The 20,846-nt window shown below is 41.6% G+C and overlaps 1 protein-coding gene across 12 annotated transcripts in view; it reads right to left on the bottom strand.

Annotated features, from left to right (window-relative positions):
• Window positions 1-20,846, bottom strand: part of RALGAPA1 (Ral GTPase activating protein catalytic subunit alpha 1) — a 146,328-nt gene that overhangs the window by 95,608 nt on the left and 29,874 nt on the right. For all 12 annotated transcript variants that reach the window (XM_080977220.1, XM_080977227.1, XM_080977225.1 and 9 more), the window contains exons 4-14: window positions 13,960-14,017; window positions 12,765-12,808; window positions 12,361-12,538; window positions 10,837-10,952; window positions 9,488-9,626; window positions 7,585-7,793; window positions 6,080-6,319; window positions 4,989-5,177; window positions 3,562-3,699; window positions 1,969-2,117; window positions 1,047-1,176 (exon numbers count right to left, since the gene is read on the bottom strand). In XM_080977220.1, coding sequence (XP_080833346.1) covers window positions 1,047-1,176; window positions 1,969-2,117; window positions 3,562-3,699; window positions 4,989-5,177; window positions 6,080-6,319; window positions 7,585-7,793; window positions 9,488-9,626; window positions 10,837-10,952; window positions 12,361-12,538; window positions 12,765-12,808; window positions 13,960-14,017 — 1,590 coding nt within the window. The remainder of the gene's footprint in view (window positions 1-1,046; window positions 1,177-1,968; window positions 2,118-3,561; window positions 3,700-4,988; window positions 5,178-6,079; window positions 6,320-7,584; window positions 7,794-9,487; window positions 9,627-10,836; window positions 10,953-12,360; window positions 12,539-12,764; window positions 12,809-13,959; window positions 14,018-20,846) is intronic.

Raw genomic sequence — 20,846 nt, 5'->3', positions numbered from 1 at the left:
AGCAGAGTTTGCTAATGTTATCCAAACAGGATTTTAAGAAGCTTCACAACTTATCACCACTATAGGTGACCTAACCTCATATATTAGAAGCACTTCATCACCTAATTTAGAGAGACAACCATTTTACAAACATGTGTGTAAGAAAAATCTGATGGCTACTTCTATTAGGCTTAAACTGCGTTGGGAGTGGAGAAATGGTGATGAGGAGGAGTTGCTTATCCCTTTCTCTACCCTTGAGTTTCTGCTGTATCTGATTTCAGAAATGTATTTACTTTTAAAAACAAGTGTCCTAATCCTTGTGGGAGAAAACAGCCAGGAAGAAAGAGCTACAGCAGAAAAATAATAGAAGAGATAAGCACCCTTATCCCTCCCATGTCTCTGCTCTAAATCATCTCTTCCCAAATCTAAATTTCCCTTTCAAAAGTAGCCATAAAGCTTCTGTTACACACACACGTGTGTGCAACTTACTGTTCTGCCATAACACCACATATTCTCTCCCTCCCTATTTCTATTTGGATGTTACCAATTCCTCATCTTTCTAGAACAACTTTAAATGTCAGACTCAGGATGTAAGATGTGTTTACCTTGCACATCCATCTCCTTCACTTACACTGATAGTGACTCTCAAGAATCACATTAGTAGTCCAAATCTCCACAGATCACATAATATATTTTGCAAAAATAATAAGCTAAGGATACATACAGGGAGAAATGTAGCCTTAGCTGCATGAAATCCTCAAGTTATTACTAGTACAAAATCAATGCAATATTCAAAGTGGGGTGTCTATATATTTAGTAGTGATTCTTACGTGCAACTGAACTTCACATGCATAATGATTTATTGTCTGGTTTGTAATTTGTGGCATTTTAAAAAAAAAATTATATGCATCTTGAAAGAGCTTGCACTGTAAGGTGGCTTATGAAAATGTAAGTAAGTAAACAGGTATCTCATCTGAGTGCAGTGCTGAGTGAAAGTCACCTTAGGTGAGCTGAACGCAACCTGATAAGACTCAGAACAATAATAAAATTAATATTTATTCATTTGCCTGGAAAAGAGGTCCAGCAAGCCTTCCTGCTAATGTTGAATTCTTTCTTCCTTGATACTGTAGAAAAATTTGAGATGGTATTTTCAGTACCGATTCTGTGACCCTGAGCAGCACAAGCAGCATCTGTTCCCTGAAAAGCAACATAAGACTCTGTATAATATATGGCCTCATATACATTTTCTTATGCATCTCAAGCACCTTTTAGCATTATTCATGAGAAGCACTTCGGTGGCAAAGGCAGTCTTTTAACTGATCCCTATGAAGTTATAGCCTTCACCATTTGTTGCTACTTTCCTCCTGACATCTTACTCAAACCAGATCCAGTGAAACGGAAGTCAAAGAGGATTCTGGAAATGTATTCCACCCTCAGTAATAATAGTAATAATAATAATAATTTATTATTTGTACCCTGCCCATCTGGCTGGGTTTCCCCAGCCACTCTGGGCGGCTTCCACAAAGACCAAAAATACAGTCTCCTAGCATCCACAGAAAGACAGTGAAGGAACTTGACACATGCCACTATGCAGCTGCATTGACTATATAGAGGTTATTAATTCACGATCATTATGAACTAAGTTTCCAGCTTCTTTCATTTTCTATGCAGGGCGGGGGGGGGGGGACTTAACTCGAACAATGCTGACTTTGCACACCAGGAATTTAGGAGATATTACTTAATAGTTAAATTATGTATTCATCCTATTTGCATCTCAATGCCCTTCCTCCAAACCAACTCATAATGACATACATGACACACATTTTGGCCTTACAAGAAAGAATACTGCAGATAAATTAGGTAGAGCACAAGTAATTTGCCGAAGACCATCAAGTAAGCTTCCCGGCCGTGGAGAGATAACCCATATATATTACTTGAAGGAATAATAATAAACCAGTGTAACCCCATTATAAAAAACAAACACTTTACCAAGTCTTCTTGTCCATGGTTACTTGCACTACCATGTAACGGTAGATATTAAGAATGCGTTTACACATATCCGTATGTTCATCCAGCAGTGTTTTAATCTCATTTGCTGGCTCAAGAAGAAATATATTTGAGGAATTTGTTATGAAAACCTGTGATTAAAGGGAAATAAGAACCATTATTTTGAGAATTCAGCTAAACTTGGCTGCACTGATTAATCATATTACTACTGCTGAAGAACTGGGATGTCATCAGGGTTAGTTGAATAAAGTCTAATTTGGCATACTTTAATGAGTGGAAAAACACTTCAAACACAAGTACAAATCACAGGGTTGTGGTTTTGTTTTTTTACATTTTAGAAGCTCAGAATGGGGCCCTGAAAGATACTCAAATGTCTCCGCATATATTCCATAAAGTGATACTTAACATAAATGCAAACATTAGATTTAATTTAAAATTGTCTGAAACTTGCCGAGAAAAATGTGAGTGGTTTCGACACCTGCTTGCTATCACAGTTGGAATAAAATGCATTGAAGAACATTTAGACTTACTAGGCACTCAAAGTTAGAGCCAACAGAATACAATGGAACATGCCCAAGTGATCCTAAAATTATACTCTGATCCAGAAACAGAGGTTATAACTTCATTTGGACAGATTTTTCTAACAAATGACTACTGCAAACTGTAAACAGAGCTGAACAGAAATGCAATAAATCAGTCATAGACAATAAAACATGACATGAACTAAAACAAAATCTTTGGGTTTGTGAAACATTGCACTAAATTGGCATTGGGTAGACACTATCTACTAACCTAATCTAGTCATCTAAATTGTTAGTAAGTGGCAACAATTATTTAAATGCTTCATAAAGTCAAAGATTTTACTTCACTTCTAGTTGTGGTTTACTTTCTGTGACATCTGAGTAATTGCATTTATATATTATGCTATTAGGAGAGTTGCCAGCCTTGAGACTGCCTTGATATGGACTGTGGCCCATTCAACTTATTTATTATTTGCAGTTTTCCATCTCCCTCCTCCTAATCTAACTACCATCCTGTCCTTTTATGGACAAAAACATAAATCCTCTGTGAATCTAGAGGATTTTGTCAGTTTTCCTTTCATGACAGGCTGGTGGCTTTTCTTTTTTGGGTGGTGGTGGGGAGTGTTTTTTTGTGGGATGTGCAGAATGTTGCTGCCATAAGGGGAAGCTGCACAGTTCAAGTGCACAACATATACACTCCCTCTGAGATCTAGTCAATAGCATTAAATTTTCATGTATGGCTTAATATAGACTGGTTTGGATTCACCAGCATCATCCTAGAAACCACAATGCATTTTGATACATGTGTGAAAACTTATGGATATGAGAACTTCAGTGGAACAAAATATCAAGTGGAAAACAGTGGTCAATAAACCAACTTTGCTAAAAATGGAAATAATGTATAGGATTATACTGTTAGCACCGCAACGTACGTTCCTGTATATTTATATTCAGAAGAAAATATTATGCAAAGGTTACAGGGCATGCAACAGTATATATATTTGGAAAATGTTCACCGTGAGATGGAAAAATGAAATGAGAATATATCCCTTACCTGCAGTACTGCTTGGACCCCAGCTCGTATGCCTTGTTCTATGACATCCAAGTCAGCTATTTTATGGGGAATCTCCTGATAACAACCATTTTTTGTCCAGCTTGGATTTCGAACAGGACCAGAATTACCCATGATTTCCTAAAACAAACAGGAGGGAATTTTTTCTTTCCAACTTCCCATAGATATGGTTTCAGTCTCACACATTAACCCAGCTTGATGAGGCATGGCATACAGAAAGGGTGCTGCACATGATCCTTCCCAATAATAAAGCTGGAGGGAAGCTTGTGCAGCCCTTGAAAAGGCCTAAGGACCAGCTATTTGGAGGGGCAGCAGGAAGCTGGATTATGTTCCGCCTTCCCCTCCGCTCCTCCACCATACTGAACAAGCAATTCGTGGACTGGAACACGGGGTACTTACCATGAATGAACATTTCCTAGGAGAAATTTAGGCACACAATTTTCTGCCTAGAGCAAGTGGGAGGGCCTGCTTAACCCATACTAGGATGGCTCATATTCTGCTTGGAAATTTTCAGCTTTTGCTTTTAAAAAATTCACAGTTCCGCATTCTCTCTGTTCAAACAGAGCCAAAAATGAGAATACTCTCATTTCCCCTCTCTCTATTTATTTTTTTGAAGGCATGACATTCTTCATCCTTTGGAAACACTTTCTTTTATTATAAGGTGGAACAAAACTTCCACTAACTCCAGTCAGAGTATCTGCGTTTAATCCAAGTGTCAGCACAGCTACACTACAGATCTCTTCTAGACAAGTGGTGAGCGGCTTATGGGTAGGATATTTAGATCTGGGTTCCCATTCCTGTTTTAAAGCCTGAACTTCCTTCTCTACTAATCTTTTGACCTAGCAGTTTAGAAGGTTGGTTTCCCCCCCTCTGTGGGCTTCAGGTTTTGATTACTTGCCACCTCTTTTTTCTTATGGTTGCAGAAGTCAGTTCCCACTGACGAGTGGGTTGTCTCTTTCCAGGAAGTCTTGTAACCTTTACTACTGCTATTGCTGCAATCCTTAAACTCCCAGCAATCATTTTCCAGATGATGAAGAATGCCATATAGACACCACGAGAGAGAGAAAAGCCAGATTCAAGTAAATCGTTATGGTGCAGCTTGATTCCCAACAAAAGGAAGAAGGTGAAAGTGCACTTAATACTGGCAAAGCATTAAAAAGTAACATCTGTTTAGAAAGCCAAAACCAAACAGTGTTTGATGAAATATCATTTGATATGTCCTAGCATATTTAAGTCAAATCAAATATGATTGACACTAGACTGTTTTAAGTCTACATCTCATTGTTCGCTAATCTCTTTTCCAAAATCTGCAATGTAAGAAAATGCTGCTGTGTGGAGATATGGGAAGTACATTTGCTACTTTGTAAAAATAGAAACTGAACAACTTGAAGAAATTCTGATATGTTTACCTCCTCCCTTTCTTTTCCCTTCTCTGATGAATTATGTTCTGTAATATTTTCATCACAGTCTATACTTGATGACAGAACTTCTTCTGGTTCTTTCATAAATAAAGGTTTCTCTTCTTGTTGGATCCACTCCTGATATACTTTTACCACCTTCCTCATAGCTGCTGCTTCACATATTGGCAGTAAAAATGCCTAATGGAGGGGGGAAAGCTCATAGCATTTATCACGGAACATTAGTGCCCCCTACAACAATTCTAGCATTCATGCACTTCATCTTAAATAATTGATTTAAAAGCTACCCAACTGGTTTTCATGTTAAAGTATTTTTTACTACCTGAATAGATATATGGACAAATATATAAACAGAAGAAATACAGTGCACAAAAATATAAAAAGAATAAAATATACTATTTCCATATCCATTTACCAACAGCAATAGATCTTCCTTTGGAAGACTTAATAGTTCAGCAAAACGTCATCAAAATATCAGCTGGTGCTAACAATGCTGGTCTGCATCTATTCCAAAATTGTACAAATGGAATCCAGCTCTTGTGAAAAGTTTCTTTCAAGGCATTTCTCATTTTTAAAGAAAGTATTATAGACAAATTTGGTTTGAACAAATACAGGACTTTCAAATGTACATCTGGAAGGGCAGCCAAGGGCAAGGAAGGAAAAACACAAAGCACAAAAACATGTGAGTTCAAGTGTACAGAACATAGAGAGTTGTAAACATGGGCTGCTACCCAGTCTGCCAACAGGCCCTCTCTACATGTTTTTGTAGAGGTTGCTAGGAATCGTAAGAGCAATGGAAGTCAGGTGAGCTTAACTGACAGTTAGCAAGACCAAACTGCAGATGCTTGACACTATCACATTAATCTATACCAAGCTACGTGCAAATATTTATCAGCAATATCTGAAGAACGATGATGGTGCACACATTGATATTACAGGGGAGAGCATTTCTTTAAATAAAATCAGAAGCAAACTTGTAAACAGGCAAATGCCTAGTGGGTTATGACAACTACTAACTGTCTCTGGATGAGTATGATAGAGAAGTGTATGCATGTTTTTTCAGAAATAGAGGAATTATTTACCTGACGAAAGATTTCTGTAAGAAAATTAACGTTACTTCTCTTTGAAGAAAACACTTTGCGAACTATTTCAATGTCCGTTAGATGTTCTTCATCAATACTGCAAAGACTGGAGGAACTGGGTTCTCTTTCAGTTAGTGTGCTTGTGTTGGAATGAGACTGTTCTGGCTCTGCATTTCTATCAGGTCTGTCAGTACTGTCGTTTTTGCTGTCTTCTCTAGAAACCAGGCTAGCAGCTGCTCTCTGAAACCAGAAATGAAAATATACTTATGACAGCCTGACCTTCTAGGTTAAATGGTTCTACTGTGAGAAAGCACTGCTGAGAGGTGGTGTGGAGTACTGGCTAAAGTATGAAATAATAAGTTTAATTTCTCCCCAAACAATAATTGCAATGGATTATTGCGCTGTGGGTTAAACCACAGAGCCTAGGGCTTGCCGATCGGAAGGTCAGCGGTTTGAATCCCCGTGATGGTGTGAGCTCCCGTTGCTCGGTCCCTGCTCCTGCCAACCTACCAGTTCAAATGCACGTCAAAGTGCAAGTAGATAAATAGGTACCGCTCCGGCGGGAAGGTAAACGGTGTTCCCGTGCGCTGCTCTGGTTCGCCAGAAGCGGCTTAGTCATGCTGGCCACATGACCCGGAAGCTGTACGCTGGCTCCCTTGGCCAATAAAGCGAGATGAGCACCGCAACCCCAGAGTCGGTCACGACTGGACCTAATGGTCGGGGTCCCTTTACCTTTACCTTTATTGCAATGTGCTCTACGTGAAGCTGCCCTTGGGCCTGATCTGGAAGTTCCAGGGGCAGCAGAATGCAGTGGCTAGACTGCTGGTGGGGACAGACAGCCGACAGCATTAAAATATCTATATTGACTGCCCATATGCTATCAAGCCTATTTCAAGCCTCTTGAGTTAGTATACAAAGTTCTCTACAACTTGAGTTCAGGATACCTTAAGGACCGCCTGAGCTCTTACATCACTGAGATCATCCAGAAGAACACTGGTGTCAACCAGAAGTTGGACAATGGAACATTGTTCCAATAGAGGTTTGGCATGCATCCAGGATTTGACTTTCAGGGGCCTCTTGAAGACTTTTTATACTGATAGGCCTACGAAGTTGTTTACAGTTTTCTTGAGTCGCCAGTCTTCTTAGTGATGGTTCTGTACTGCTTCTAACGGCTTAACAAATATATTATTGTTTGGATAAAGGAATAAATAAATAAACTGTACTGCAATGATTAAAATGTAGGAGGCATGATTTGAAATCAAGTGTGAATACACAAGGGACGTGTGTGCTTAAATCAAAGCCATAATCTATTTAGCCACGAAGCTGACCAAATGACCTTGGACTTATCATGCTTGGTTTAGTCTACCTCACATGGTTGTGAGGAGAACCATACCTTCCACTCAAGAGCTCCTTCAAAGGAGAGTGGGATAAATGTGAAATAAGTAAAATAGTAGGATCTGTCTCATCCCTATTCAGTCCCACCCAAATCACCTTTTTGGCTCTACCTGAATATTCTTTGGCACAGTTTCACCCTCCATTCCAGGAATCTGAGGTCCTGCGTGAGGTTTTGGCTCAAGCCAGAAAGACACCAACCATCGGATGACAATAACCCGGGCCTTAAGGAAGGGTTCCTTTGTGCAATATATTGCTTCATTGGTTTCAGCATCTTTCTTTATCATTACATAATGTGGCTTTGGTCTCGTCTGCGGTATCTCTATAGAAAAGAAAACAATTTCTAAATAATAAGGGGATAGAAAGCATCCAATCAAAGCCAATATACCCATTTCAGATTTCTGGGTACATTAAAAAAAAGTGATGATGAAGGAATTTTAATTAAAAAGTAGTTAGTCACTATACAACTAGATAGGAGTTACACCAGGCATTACTAAGATGTAATACATTTTGCAATGAAACCCATCCAAACAAATCAATTCTCTCTCTCTCTCTCTCTATATATATATCTATATGAGAGAGAGAAAGATATTACATGGAGTTTGCCTCAAAAGTTTGAAACAGTACATAAAAGTTACAGAAATTTAATTGTACAAGAGCAAATAATTTCAAATGCCATGCTTCCACCCCCCCCCCCACTAATATAAAGTATGGCTATAAATGTTTCACATTAATTTCAAACAGTATTATTAAACACTATATTATTATAGAGTGAGACTTTAAACAGTTAGGAAAATATAGCAAAGCAAACTAAAGCTGAAACTCTTTATGCACACTTACTTAGAAATAATCTGTTGAAATCAAGAGAACTTACTTCCAAGTAAATGTGCTGAGGTTCAGGGCCTAATATAGCAGCCTTAAATTTCCTCAGGATTAAACTCATTTTATTAGAATGTAGTCATATGTATGTGCTAAGATGTTGCTGAATATTGATCAACTTGCCACAAGAGGGCCACCACTTAGGAAAGCAGCTGCGTACATGATTAACAGTCTAGGTACTTCTGGGATCTCTAGCATAGTCCAGTGTAATAAAGCTGGGTAGTGGAGTAGATATGGATTCTATCACTTTCTACCTTGTACAAAGAAAACCACAATTACAAATACTACGCAGTCAAAGAAGAGTTTACCCAAAGATAGGCAAAAATGGCTAAGTTTAAGAATTATTGTTCTAAACACGAGAGACAACTTTAGCACCAGCATTACTGAAATCAAGGGTTGCAACTGATGAAGTATTCCTGTTTGTGTGAGAACTTCTGCTTTTGTAACGAATTTCCAATCCCTCTCGTCCCCCAGTATACTCCCCAAATGTGTTGTGGTTTCTCTGCAACCCTCAGCAGATGTGCAGGGTAACATGCAGGCACATGAGAAAAGGAAGGGGCAGAAATGGGATAACTTTGCTGGATACAACCCAAAGTTTACTGCAGTCTACAACAAAGTGGGCCAGATTAAGATGAATAGTTGTACTAGCAGGAGCCGGAGCAACAAGTCCTATTAGCATAAAGGGGCTTTCGACCTCTCCTTCATCCGCATTCCACCCCCCAAAAAAAATATGGCTTTGAGGGTCCAGGACAAAATCCACAACAGCGTACAGGAGGAGGAGAGGGGAGACTGTTCCATCTGGCAAGCAGAGATGCTTGTGCTAATGGAACAATCGTAATATTGCAGCATTGAATTCCTCTCAATGCAAAGAAAGTAACATTTGTATTCAAAAGTTGCTTAAGAATGGGTCACTAAACCAGCTAAAGTTTTTCCATTCAAATCCTAGTAAGAATACAGATACAGGATGGTAGAGCTGCTAGTTTAGGTATAGGCAAAACTAGGCATAGGCTTTCTGCAACGTTACCATTATGTAAGACCTGATCCTACAGAAGAAGAGCACAGAAGTACTGTGCCCCTGTGTCATACATCATATTACAAATGGTGAAGGCTTCCAAGAGATACTGAAATAATGCTTACCAAGTACAGGGTTATACAAGCTGCTCTCCTTACACATGTTTGGGAAAATATAAGGCAAGTAGTATTTCTTAAAATGTGAAAATAAGAATGAAAATCCCTTTTCTTGGTTTTCTTTGTTCTTCCATTCCAGGCTTTTGACCTACAAAAATGAATTTTAGATTATTTTACAGGTATTCTGGAGGCAAAAAGAGTGTAGCAGTACATCCCAATGTAACAGGTATGTGGAATCAATATTATTTATATTCAACTACCCGTTCTCCATCAGTTTCTCTCTCTGCATGTTAATGTGTTCCTATTTAAAACTGTGCAGAAATAGTGCAGTAATTATAATTTCATTTTTGCCCAGCTTCTAGATCCTTCATTGTACAAGATTTTAGCATGTGTCTCTTGATATGACTGAGTTGCATGCAAGATGCAACAGAGGAATTGATACTCTGCTGCCACTACATTTTTTCTGAAACAGAAGAGAGGAGCCAAGGGAGAAACAGCTAGGAGGAGACAAGGGAAGCAGCTTCTGCACCCTAAACACTCACCTTCCTTTTTATTACCTGCTGCAAGGACGAAAACATGAACTGAAAAGACATAGAAAACTGCACTGTACTCTCATATCTACCCTTCAATACTGGAGAGTAAATAAGGAAAAAAGGAGGAGACAGCAAAGCTTGCTTTGTGCCAGATTCACCCATAGAAACTATGAGGAAGACACTGGGAGAGACATTTATGTGCATTAGAATACTCTAAGTAAGGATCATTAGTTCTTGAAGTGTTTTAAGTTAATATAACAATATATCCACTGTAAGTGGTTCTGAGACATAAAGGTAAACATAATAAGTTGGATCCAAAGTTGCAAAGAACAGAAATGTGCAAAATGGATGCTCACACAGGATGGAAGGAAAATTTTAAATTATTCCCTTTCCCCCCTGTAACTCCCTAAGAACCAACTCCCTAGAACAGTGTGGGATGTGATCTGGGTATGCAGAAGAGATGAGGAATCAGCAAATACTACTACTACTACTACTACTACTACTACTACTACTAAAATCCTCCCCTGACTTCCACCAGTTGAAAAATCTAGTTTGCAGAACAGGCGCCTCTGGTGGATCCAACCCTTTTGGGGATGGAAAGAGCTCTTCTGTTCTCAGAACAGCAGCTCCAAACTTATACATATACTAAACTTAAAGCATCCCCACCCCCCGCGATTAGGCTGTTAAAATGGCATTAAACAGATGACCATTATTCAGCAAGAGAAATAAATTGGAATGGAGTGGATCTCCTGCAGTCGACAATAATAAAATTACATATTAGTTAGAAAAACAGTTCTTCAAGTAAATGCAGGCAACACAACATACCTGAATTACTATGTATTTCAAAAGTGCTTCTAAAAAATAGCTTGTTAGATCGTCCTGTCCTTTATCTCCTGATTGTGGGGGGACAAGTGGAGTGATTTCTTCTACAGTCACTTGTGCTGTTCAAATAATAAATATTCAGGTTGTTAGGTTGGGTATGTTACAGTGTATACTGTGCATGTCTTAAATTCAAATAAATAAAATGAATACATTATGAAAGCTAATGCATGATTGTTCTCAGTTCATAAGCACATAGCTTCCTTTGTTTAAAGCAGGGAGCATTCTATCAGTGAACACAAAACTACACATAGAAGAACAATAAAGGAATACCGTTTCTATCTTAAGGAACTATTTTAACACTGTGCTCAACTATGAATCAACCAACCTTCTGGGATAGGAATGAATTGCAACATAACATCCATTATGTAGATATGTGCATGTCACTTCTAGCAATCCCGCCTTCCCCCAAAGCTCCAGGCATTGAGTTACTTCTGATTCAGGTAGAAATAACTTGAAAAACCAGGAGTCCAGCAAGGGCTGGATCATCAAAAAGGACGTGCTCCCTCCTTCTACCCAATGGCTAACACACTGCAGTTTGGGGACACACAAGGCAGCAGGTGGAAAAGAGGATCCACTAAGTTCAATGGTAATTCCTTCCAAGGGTGCAGAATCACAAGTGAAAGATTGCAATATGCTCTCCATCTCAGTCACTAAACTCAATTTCAAACTCAGAAGGCCTTACTTCTGGGTAAATATGCTTAGGACTGCATTACTAATGACAAGGGTAGTGGGGTGTGTGTAAGGAAAGGATAGTAGTTCTGGTGGGGGACACATCATGCTCCTTCTGGGGTATTGTGTACAACTTCGGTCCCCACTCCCCACTCAGCTTTCACCTGTGGCTCCTAGAAGCTGTCAGCATGTGACAGCGGCCACACCCCGGGAACGGCTTTGACTGGCTGGTTAAACCAGGTGAGGGTAGCTGATGGGTCTCAAACCCTTGGTGAGCTAGGGACTTCCCCTGCGTGCGAAGACAGCCTCCAGCGGATTGAACAACGGTCAAGAAGGCAGTTTCTGCACATGCTGTAGAGGGAAGTGAGGGGCAGATGGGGCTCATCAACGTGGGAAGGTAGCCCATCCAGGAGAAGGAAAGCTCTGATCCTAAACCTCCACTGATTGTGCGACATCTTCAGGAGAAGTAAAGGCTAAGGAGCAAACCCTACACAAATCTGGAATGGAGTCCCTAAGATGCTTGGATGGTGCCTTGTACACCTCCTTCTGGCAACTCCTGCAGCCAAGCTGGTGTCAAAGTATTGCTCTGCTTTCCTTTGGGCCATACCAGCGAGGCCAAAGGCTTGTTGTCTGGCAGCCCAGGACGTCCATACACCCGGGGGGGGGGGGGTCACGTCTGTGCTGTTAACACAGTGGTTTGATTTCACCCCGGAGGCATACTCTCCTGTCTTTTGAGACAGTCAGGTGCCAACAACTAATCACAAATATACTGTATGCATATGACCATTACATACTTACTTTCTTGAACACTGAGCACAGGATTAATGAGATTATCTAGTGTTCGAGGCCCGTGTTCAGACTGCGGTGATGGAAATCCAGGAATTAAACAAGAAAACATACATAGCTGTTCTTTACTACAATTATTTTGAAGTGCTTGCAACCACAAGAGGAAGAGACGTACACCTTCACGACGAATCTTGAAGAACAAGGTGATAAAAGGTTTTAATTTCACATTTACAAGCTAAATTTACAATTTCAACAGTTACCTGAACTCAGTGCTGATACAATTCTTAGATTAATCCAATTACAATCAATGAGACACCTTTAAATAGCTTTCTAAAGATTTGGCCCAACATTAGAAATACTATTTACCTCCCTCCCCTTCTTCGACGAAGAAAAAACAAGAAGCTTATCAGTCATACCTTTAAAGAATTCCCTGTGTGAAGTAATTTCTTTAAAATTAATCCTGAAAAGAAAAACCACACATTCAGTATTTGTTGTTTCATTGCCATTTTAATGTGTGAGAGCCCTCGGTCGGACTTAATAAAGTCTTCATAACAAGTCCTTGGCAAACTCTTGATTATTCTTGGTGAGCCTTCAAGCCCTCTGGCAACAAGCTTAATGCCAGAAGTGAGAAAAGTCCACCTTCTCTATCCATTTAATAAAACTGGACCTATACTTTTCTCCATACAAACAATAAAATAATTCCAATTATCACATTCAGCAAAAGTAATAGCTAGTTTGCCATCAAAAAATTAAAGAAGACACTGCAGCGTTGGATGGATTCTGTGGGAGTACGAAACATGCATAATTCATGTTGTTTATAATTTAAAGTATATGTATGTTAATTATATTTTAATTTCAATTCCAATCATGAATTTCCCATCAATTAATGAATTCATTGTGCCTTTGTAACATGCTATGCAGAGGCATTAAACATGACTAATATATGCAGCATTTGCCAGCAATTTTACATACTAATGTGTGCATGAGTTGGCAAAGTAGCAAATGCATGGAATTTTCCTTAACTTATCTTAATCAGTGACAAAACAAAAGAAACATTTTGAATTGGGTACGCTAAGCCCCAGATGGCCAACTTCTGTATTGCGGCTCTGTTTCTCATGTGGATCAGATGTGCATTTTGCCCCACAAACTAGGCCCTCCCCACCCACCCAAATGTCCACATTTCTGTTGCAGTCATGGAGGATAAGCCCTCAGGCACAGCGCAGCATTAGATATAAAATCCAAAATGAGATGTTTTACATTACTAATTTTACAAGAGATGTAAACTATCTCTAATTCTTGGAACATGCAAATATTTCTTCCCCCTACAACTGAAACACAGTGATCAAACTTTTTAAATCAGACCCTAATTAAAGTTTATCAGAATGCCAGGGGCTGGGTAATTTTACTTTGAGGTCTGGTCTAGCTCCCAGGCCATCAATTCAGCCACTCCTCCTTCAGTCCATGACATTAATATTTTTCTCTCCAAGAGAACTAATTAGACGTGACAGCAGATAACACTGTATAAAGCAATGTTAGCATTTGTTTGATGCTTGAGAATACTGATTACATTAATAAAAATGATAGTGCCATTACCATATTACCAATACATACCAATACTGTGAAACTGCCATCTTTGATGAATTCTTTCTGGAAGAAGTTGTAAAATTTTCTACAAAAGCAGAAGTCAATAAATACGTAGAACAATCATTAGGGCACAATGGCTGCTATCAGGTATCATTTACTTATTTTAAAAAATGCTTATTTAGCTTCATTGAAATAAAACCTCTATGAGGATTACAAAATAAAAACAAAATATTAAAATCATCAATAAAAGACTGTTAGAAAAAGGTATTTTAAAAGTTTCAAAGATAATAAACTTCTGAAGACCACCACCACTAGAAGTGAAAACAAAATAATCTACTGTGACAAGAAGGGTTAACATAGTGTTTAAAATATAATGATTTTTTAAAATTATTTTTATTAAGTTTTCCATTTTTTCCAATATTACATCATAACAAATAACATACTTCATAATTCCAAAATTTCCCCATTCCCCCTGGACTTCCCTCAGCCCCCTTCTCTGGTTTATTTCAAAATAATATTATTTCCTGCATATTTCCTTTTTGCTCCTTTTTTATATTTTAACTTATAATTTGTGTAAATTTTGGTAATTGTAAATGATTACTTAAAACCTACTAGTGAGTCCAATTCTTTGCAGTGATTCTGTAAATAAGCCAAAAATGGTTCCCAGTCTTCCTTAAAGGATTTTTTTGTCCTTATTTCGAAGACTGAACAAAGTGTTTAAAATATAGTGAACTTAAAGCTATTTATTTATAATGTATAATTTATAATTTAAACAAACAAATAAATAAATAACTAGTTTGCATAATCTTATGTTATGTCATTTAACACATTTATGTATTGTCTTAAAGTAACTGAAGGTGGCCCTGGTTTTCATTACAGGACTTTAATTACAGGACCTCAGGGGCTTTCAGATCAGATATTCACAAGTTTTCCAACTACTTTTTCCATTTCAGAATTTTTTTTCCTTGTTGACATTAGACATTCACTTCAGTTGCTAACAAATTCAAGCAAGAACAATGTTGCCATAAAAGAAATGTGCTTTGGAATTACAAAAAAGCTGCACTGTAATTTCTTATCCCCAGCCAACAAGTGTCTGTATGGGATATTCTAACGTCACCTGAGAAGTGGAGACAAATTGGCACTTCAGATTACTATTGACTCAGTTTTCTTTTGTGAAATGATCAAAGCTGACACAGCTTCATTGGTTTAATTTAAAGAATGCCAACAAAAATCCTTAGCTGACGTTTATATCAAACATCAAATTTGGAAGTTCCAGCTATGCAGACCAAGCTGCAAGCAAGGGAGGAAGCTCTACATGCGCCCTTTTTCAATTGTTTGAAGTCTGAACAATTGGCAATCATGACTAAGAACAGAAGAATTTGGGATTCCTCCTCCCAACCCTAGTTTTAAGTACCCATACACTGCATGGCATTTAAGACTCCTCTCCAGTCTGAACTAGCAGCTGTTTACAATATGACATAGAATTGTATCAAATGTATCACTTCCTTGGAATTAGCTGAAATCAGTTATCAAGGATTTATTATTGTGTATACCCCAGTTTGTTTGGGACAGATGAATTATATAATTCTAAACTACAGATGGGTAGCCGTGTTGGTCTGCCATAGTCGAAGTAAAAAAATTCCTTCCTGTAGCACCTTAAAGACCAACTAAGTTAGTTCTTGGTATAAGCTTTTGTGTGCATGCACACTTCTTCAGATATCTGTCTGTGTGTATCTGAAGAAGTGTGCATGCACACGAAAGCTTATACCAAGAACTAACTTAGTTGGTCTTTAAGGTGCTACAGGAAGGAATTTTTATAATTCTAAACTGAATTTGGTAGATTTTCTTTAGAAAAGTGGGAGGAAGAGAAATTTTAATAAATGTCAGTTTGGTGTATGTGTTAAGGGGTATGGAACATGAAACCTAATCAAAAGTCCTTCTGGATACTTAAAAGCAGTTTTCTTGTTCACGGTCAATGAAAACCACCCCCAACGTCTTCTACCTTCTGCCATTTGACTGAGTCCTACTTGTAGTTGGGACAGCTCATTCAGTAGAGCATAAGACAAGACAATCTCAGGATCGTGGGTTTGAGCCCCATGTTGAGCAAAAGATTCCTGCATCGCAGGAGGTGGAGTAGATGACCCTTATGATCCCACCTATGGAATTCTATGATTTTACTACTACTAAAAAATAAAAAAAACCCAACAGGTGATTAAAATCCACAAATGGATTTTATGAAATCGTTAAAGCAGGGATGAAGAGCCCATGTATGAATGAATTTATTAATACGGTCACAGACCAGCGTCAACACACACAATATCACAGATCATAAAAAAAAATATCAGAAATACAGAGGACAATATGAATATAACTAGGATTTAAATATAAAAAATTAAAATTAATTATTAGCGTGGCCCCTGTAATTAACATTTGGGGGTTTGGTCATTATGGGATACCACTTGCTTCCTGCGATTAATTGCAGACGCACAGAATTTGGCTACATTTAATGTAGTCTTGGGATTCTTGTCCTCTAGCAGTAATTTTAAACTATGGTGTTCCGATTCTTTCCTAGACTTTTGCAAAACAGGTGTAATAAAAGTCAAACGTATATCCTCATAAAGACGACAACGTAATAGTACATGTGAAGCAGTTTCAACTTCCAATGAGCCACAGGGGCAGACCCGTGCTGTGTATGGTTTACCCTCAAATCTGCCCATGTAGTGTTGCTGCACTACAATTCATTATCCCTGACTACTGGCCATATTGACAAGGAGTGCTAAGAGTCCAGCTAACTATCCCTTCATCAGAGACTAATTCTTGACTTTCCAGCTTAACTTTTACACGCTACCACTTGCGTTACAAGAACATGTATAAAAAATGTGATCAGAATTGTCAGGGAACTGCCATCAGTGCCGGAGGGAGAGAGCAAAATCCAGAGGGATTCCGGAGAGTGTCCCGGGAGTGGGAGAGGCAGCCCATCTTCTGGGGAAGAGAATCAGCGTAGCACCAGTGGAGAAGGGGGGCAGATGGGGGAAACGGCGACGCGGTCCCATGACTCCTTGCTGGGGACCAGCGGGGAGAGTAGGGGTCCTCTGCTGCCTACACCCTCCTTGCGCAGAAGGCTTTCGCGCAGAGAGAGTAGGAGGAGACTAGGCATCAAAGAGCTTCTTTGCTGGAAGAAGTTTAAGAAACACCCACTGACGGATTCTGCCAGCGATTGAGAAAAGGTTCACTCAGGCAACCCAGCCAGGTGTTTGCACCGGCTTATGCACGAGCAACCCCTAGAACCATTACAGCAATCCATCAGTCCCTGACGTTGCTTGTGCACAGCCCCGGAGAGGCAGCACGATGAGCCAAACAGGGCCGGCCGGAGAGACAGAGCAAGAAGCCATGGTGCGAGGTCTGGTTGAGAGGAACCGAGACCTGGAGGCGCATGTCGCTACCCTGTCGGCGCAGCTGGAGGAGAGACAGGCTCAGGATGCACAGGTCAGAGCCACCCCGATAGGGAGGAAGGTCCCGGGGCTGGTACACAAGTTCGGTGGAAAGCCCCAAGACTACAATGCCTTCCGAACAGAAATTCAATACGCTTTGGAATTGCAGAAAAACGACTTTGCGGATGACGGGGAGAGGGTGGCTTACATTATTGGACATCTGCAGGATGGGGTGCGTGAATGGATCAGGCCCTTGATGGCAACGGGGAATGACGCTTTGAAAGATCTTAAGAAATTCTACCTCGCAATGGACGCAATGTTCTCCAGCGAGATTGAGCAAAGTGTGACACGGAGGGAGCTGATGGGGTGCAAGCAGGGGAGCCTATCCATCAGAAACTACTGGTCGCGTTTTGCGATGTTAGTCCACAAGCTCGGGTGGGATCTGGACTCTGAACCAGTACAAATGTTGTTTGAAGCAGGTTTGACCCCCGAAGTGAAAGACGAGTTGTCCCGAGCGCCCCGCCCGCGGTCGATGGATGAACTCACAAAGGCTGTGCTTGCGATCGGTGTACACCAGGAAGCGTGGGCTCAGGAGAAGCGGGAGATAAGGGCGGAACGTTTCCATGACAACCGCATTCCGGAGATGCCGAGGGAGCCTTCCCAGGCGGCGGAGCCGATGGAAATTGATGGAGCGCGCGCGTGCGAAGTTTCAAACGCTGGGGAAGGGCGGAAAAAGGAGTGGAAAACTACCAAGAAGTGTTTCCTCTGTCAGCGACCGGGACATTTTGCAAAGGTCTGCCCTCAACGAAAAGCCTGGCAAGGCATGATGGGGGCTGCAGGCCACGACGATAAGGGGGAGGAAGAGCCGGTGCAGGGAAACGACAATGCCTGGCTGCCAACCAGCAGGGGCAGCAGCCAGGACAGCAACCAATAGAAGTGCCCCAGCCCGACCCTCCCAAGGCAGCTATATCCATAGAGGTGGTGCTAGAACTCCCAAATGGGCACCCCGTCAAAGTGGAGGGGCTGCTAGATTCTGGCAGCTCGTGTAATTTCTTCAGCAGAGACTTCGCTCTAGAGCACCGGGTCCACCTGTTGCCACTAGATTTTCCCTTGCAGGTGACCACCATCGATGGCAGGGAACTCCTGGGAGGGGAAGTGACACACCGCCAATGCGAATGAGTGTCTCCAGGCACACGGAAACCATTGCCTTTCACGTGGCCACGCTGGCAGGACCCCCAATAATACTGGGAATGAGCTGGCTGGCAATACATCACCCAGTGGTGTCATGGCATCAGCGGTCGGTCACCTTTGGGTCAGCTTACTGCTCAGAACACTGTCTGGGAGGGAAGGAACCAAGAATGACTGTGGCCAGGGTGGCTGGGGTGGCCCTGGAGCAAAAAAGGGAGGTGCCACCACAATATGCTGATTTGAAGGAGGTCTTCAGCGAGAGGGAGGCAGACAGACTGCCCCCCCACAGGCCATTTGACTGCCAAATCAACCTGCTTCCAGGGGCTCAGTTACCGGTGGATAAGCTGTATGCCATGTCCGACCGGGAGATGCAGGAGTTGCGGCAGTTTATTGACAAGAACCTGAAGAGAGGTTTCATAAGGGAATCAAAGGCGGTGGGGGGCAGTCCAATCTTCTTTGTGGACAAAAAAGAGACTAATCAGCCCAGATTAGTCATGGATTACCGGGCCCTGAACCTGCTGTCAGAACCCGTGACTTTCCCAATGCCCAGGATTGACGATATTTTGACACGTGTGAGGCAGGGGAAGATTTTTACAAGCTGGACCTCAGGGGATCATACAATCTGATTTGGATAAGGGAGGGGGACGAATGGAAAACGACCATGTTCACCCCCCCCCGGGGGCTTTTGAGTACTTAGTCATGCCATTTGGATTACAATCGCAGTCCGCCTGCTTTCAAGCCTTCATGCACCATGTGTTGGGGCCCCTGCTGTACAAGAATTGCGTAGCCTTTTTGGATGACGTCTTAATCTATTCGGACAATGAAAAGCAACACGTCAGAGACGTCAGGGAGGTGCTACAGAGATTGAAGAAGCATCAGTTGTGGGTCAAGCTGGAAAAATGCCAATTCCACGCCAGGGAGGTCGAGTTCCTGGGGTACAGGTTGTCAGACAAAGGACTAGCCATGGATCCGGGCAAAGTGAAGGCAGTGCTGGAATGGAAAGCCCCCCAAAACAGAAAGGATGTGCAGAGGTTCCTAGGCTTCAGCAACTTCTACAGGAAGTTCGTAAAGAACTTCGCTCACTTGACAGTGCCCATAACGGATTGTCTTAGTAGCAAAAAGAAGTTCGCGTGGACAGAGGATGCGCAGCAATCCTTTGAAAAACTGAAGAAGACGTTCGCCTCGGAAGAGCAGCTCCTGCACGTGGATCTGGAGAAGCCCATGAGACTGGAGACGGATGCATCCGACCGCGCGATTGGAGCGGTCCTTTTGCAGCCCGGGGCCAAGCAGAACTGGAGGCCATGTACCTTTTTCTCTAGGAAGCTGAGCAAGTCGGAGCAAAACTACACGGTGTATGACCGAGAACTGCTTGCGATCTATGCGGCATTTCGGCAATGGAGACATCTATTGATAGGGGCGCGGCACAAGATCCAGGTCCGAACTGACCACAAGAACTTGGAATACTGGCGGACCGCGCGAGTGCTCAACCAGAGACAGATCAGATGGTCCCAGGAGTTCGCCAAGTTTTTCTAGAGATATGATACGTGCCGTGAGAGGAAAACGTAAGGGCAGATGCTCTCTCCCGGAAACCGGAGTACATGGAAGGAGAGGGGCCACCAGAGACCAGGCACGTGTTCCCCGAGGACCGGTGTGTGTGTGGGGGAGCGTTGGTTGGGAAACGAGAACTGGCAGGGCTCACCAGAGATGATGAGTTTGCTCAGACAAAAATCAAGGAACTCAGGGACGGAAAGGAAGTCAATGGAGGGTTTGAGGAAAAGGAAGGGCTACTGTACTATAAGGAGGCATTGTATGTACCAGGGGAGACTTTGAGGGGGAAGGTACTTAGACAACTCCATGACAACCCAACAGCTGGGCACTTTGGACAGCACAAGACCATGCTACTTGTCACCAGGCAGTTCTGGTGGCCAAAGGTGAGGGAAGACGTACGAGAATATGTACGAGGCTGCGACCGATGCCAGAGGGCAAAGGGGGAAAGGGCTGCCCCCGCGGGGCTACTGGAACCCTTACCGACACCGGAGAGGCCCTGGGAGGTGGTGTCCATTGATTTTATGACAGATCTGCCCAAGTCAAGGGGAAAGACAGCGGTCATGGTAGTGGTCGATCTACTGACTAAAATGTGCCATTTCGTAGCTTGCTCACATGCAGCAACGGCAGAGGAGACAGCCAGGCTGTTTGTGGATCACATTTTTAGACTGCATGGGGCTCCATTGAGGGTAATCTCGGATCGTGGGAAACAATTTACTTCCCGGTTCTGGCGGAGACTCATGAGCTTGC

This window comes from Podarcis pityusensis (genome assembly GCF_964106645.2).
Source record: "Podarcis pityusensis genome assembly, chromosome: 1".
NCBI lineage: Eukaryota > Metazoa > Chordata > Lepidosauria > Squamata > Lacertidae > Podarcis > Podarcis pityusensis.
Note: the sequence above shows the minus strand (reverse complement) of the source record. Positions and strands in the feature narration are given on the sequence as shown.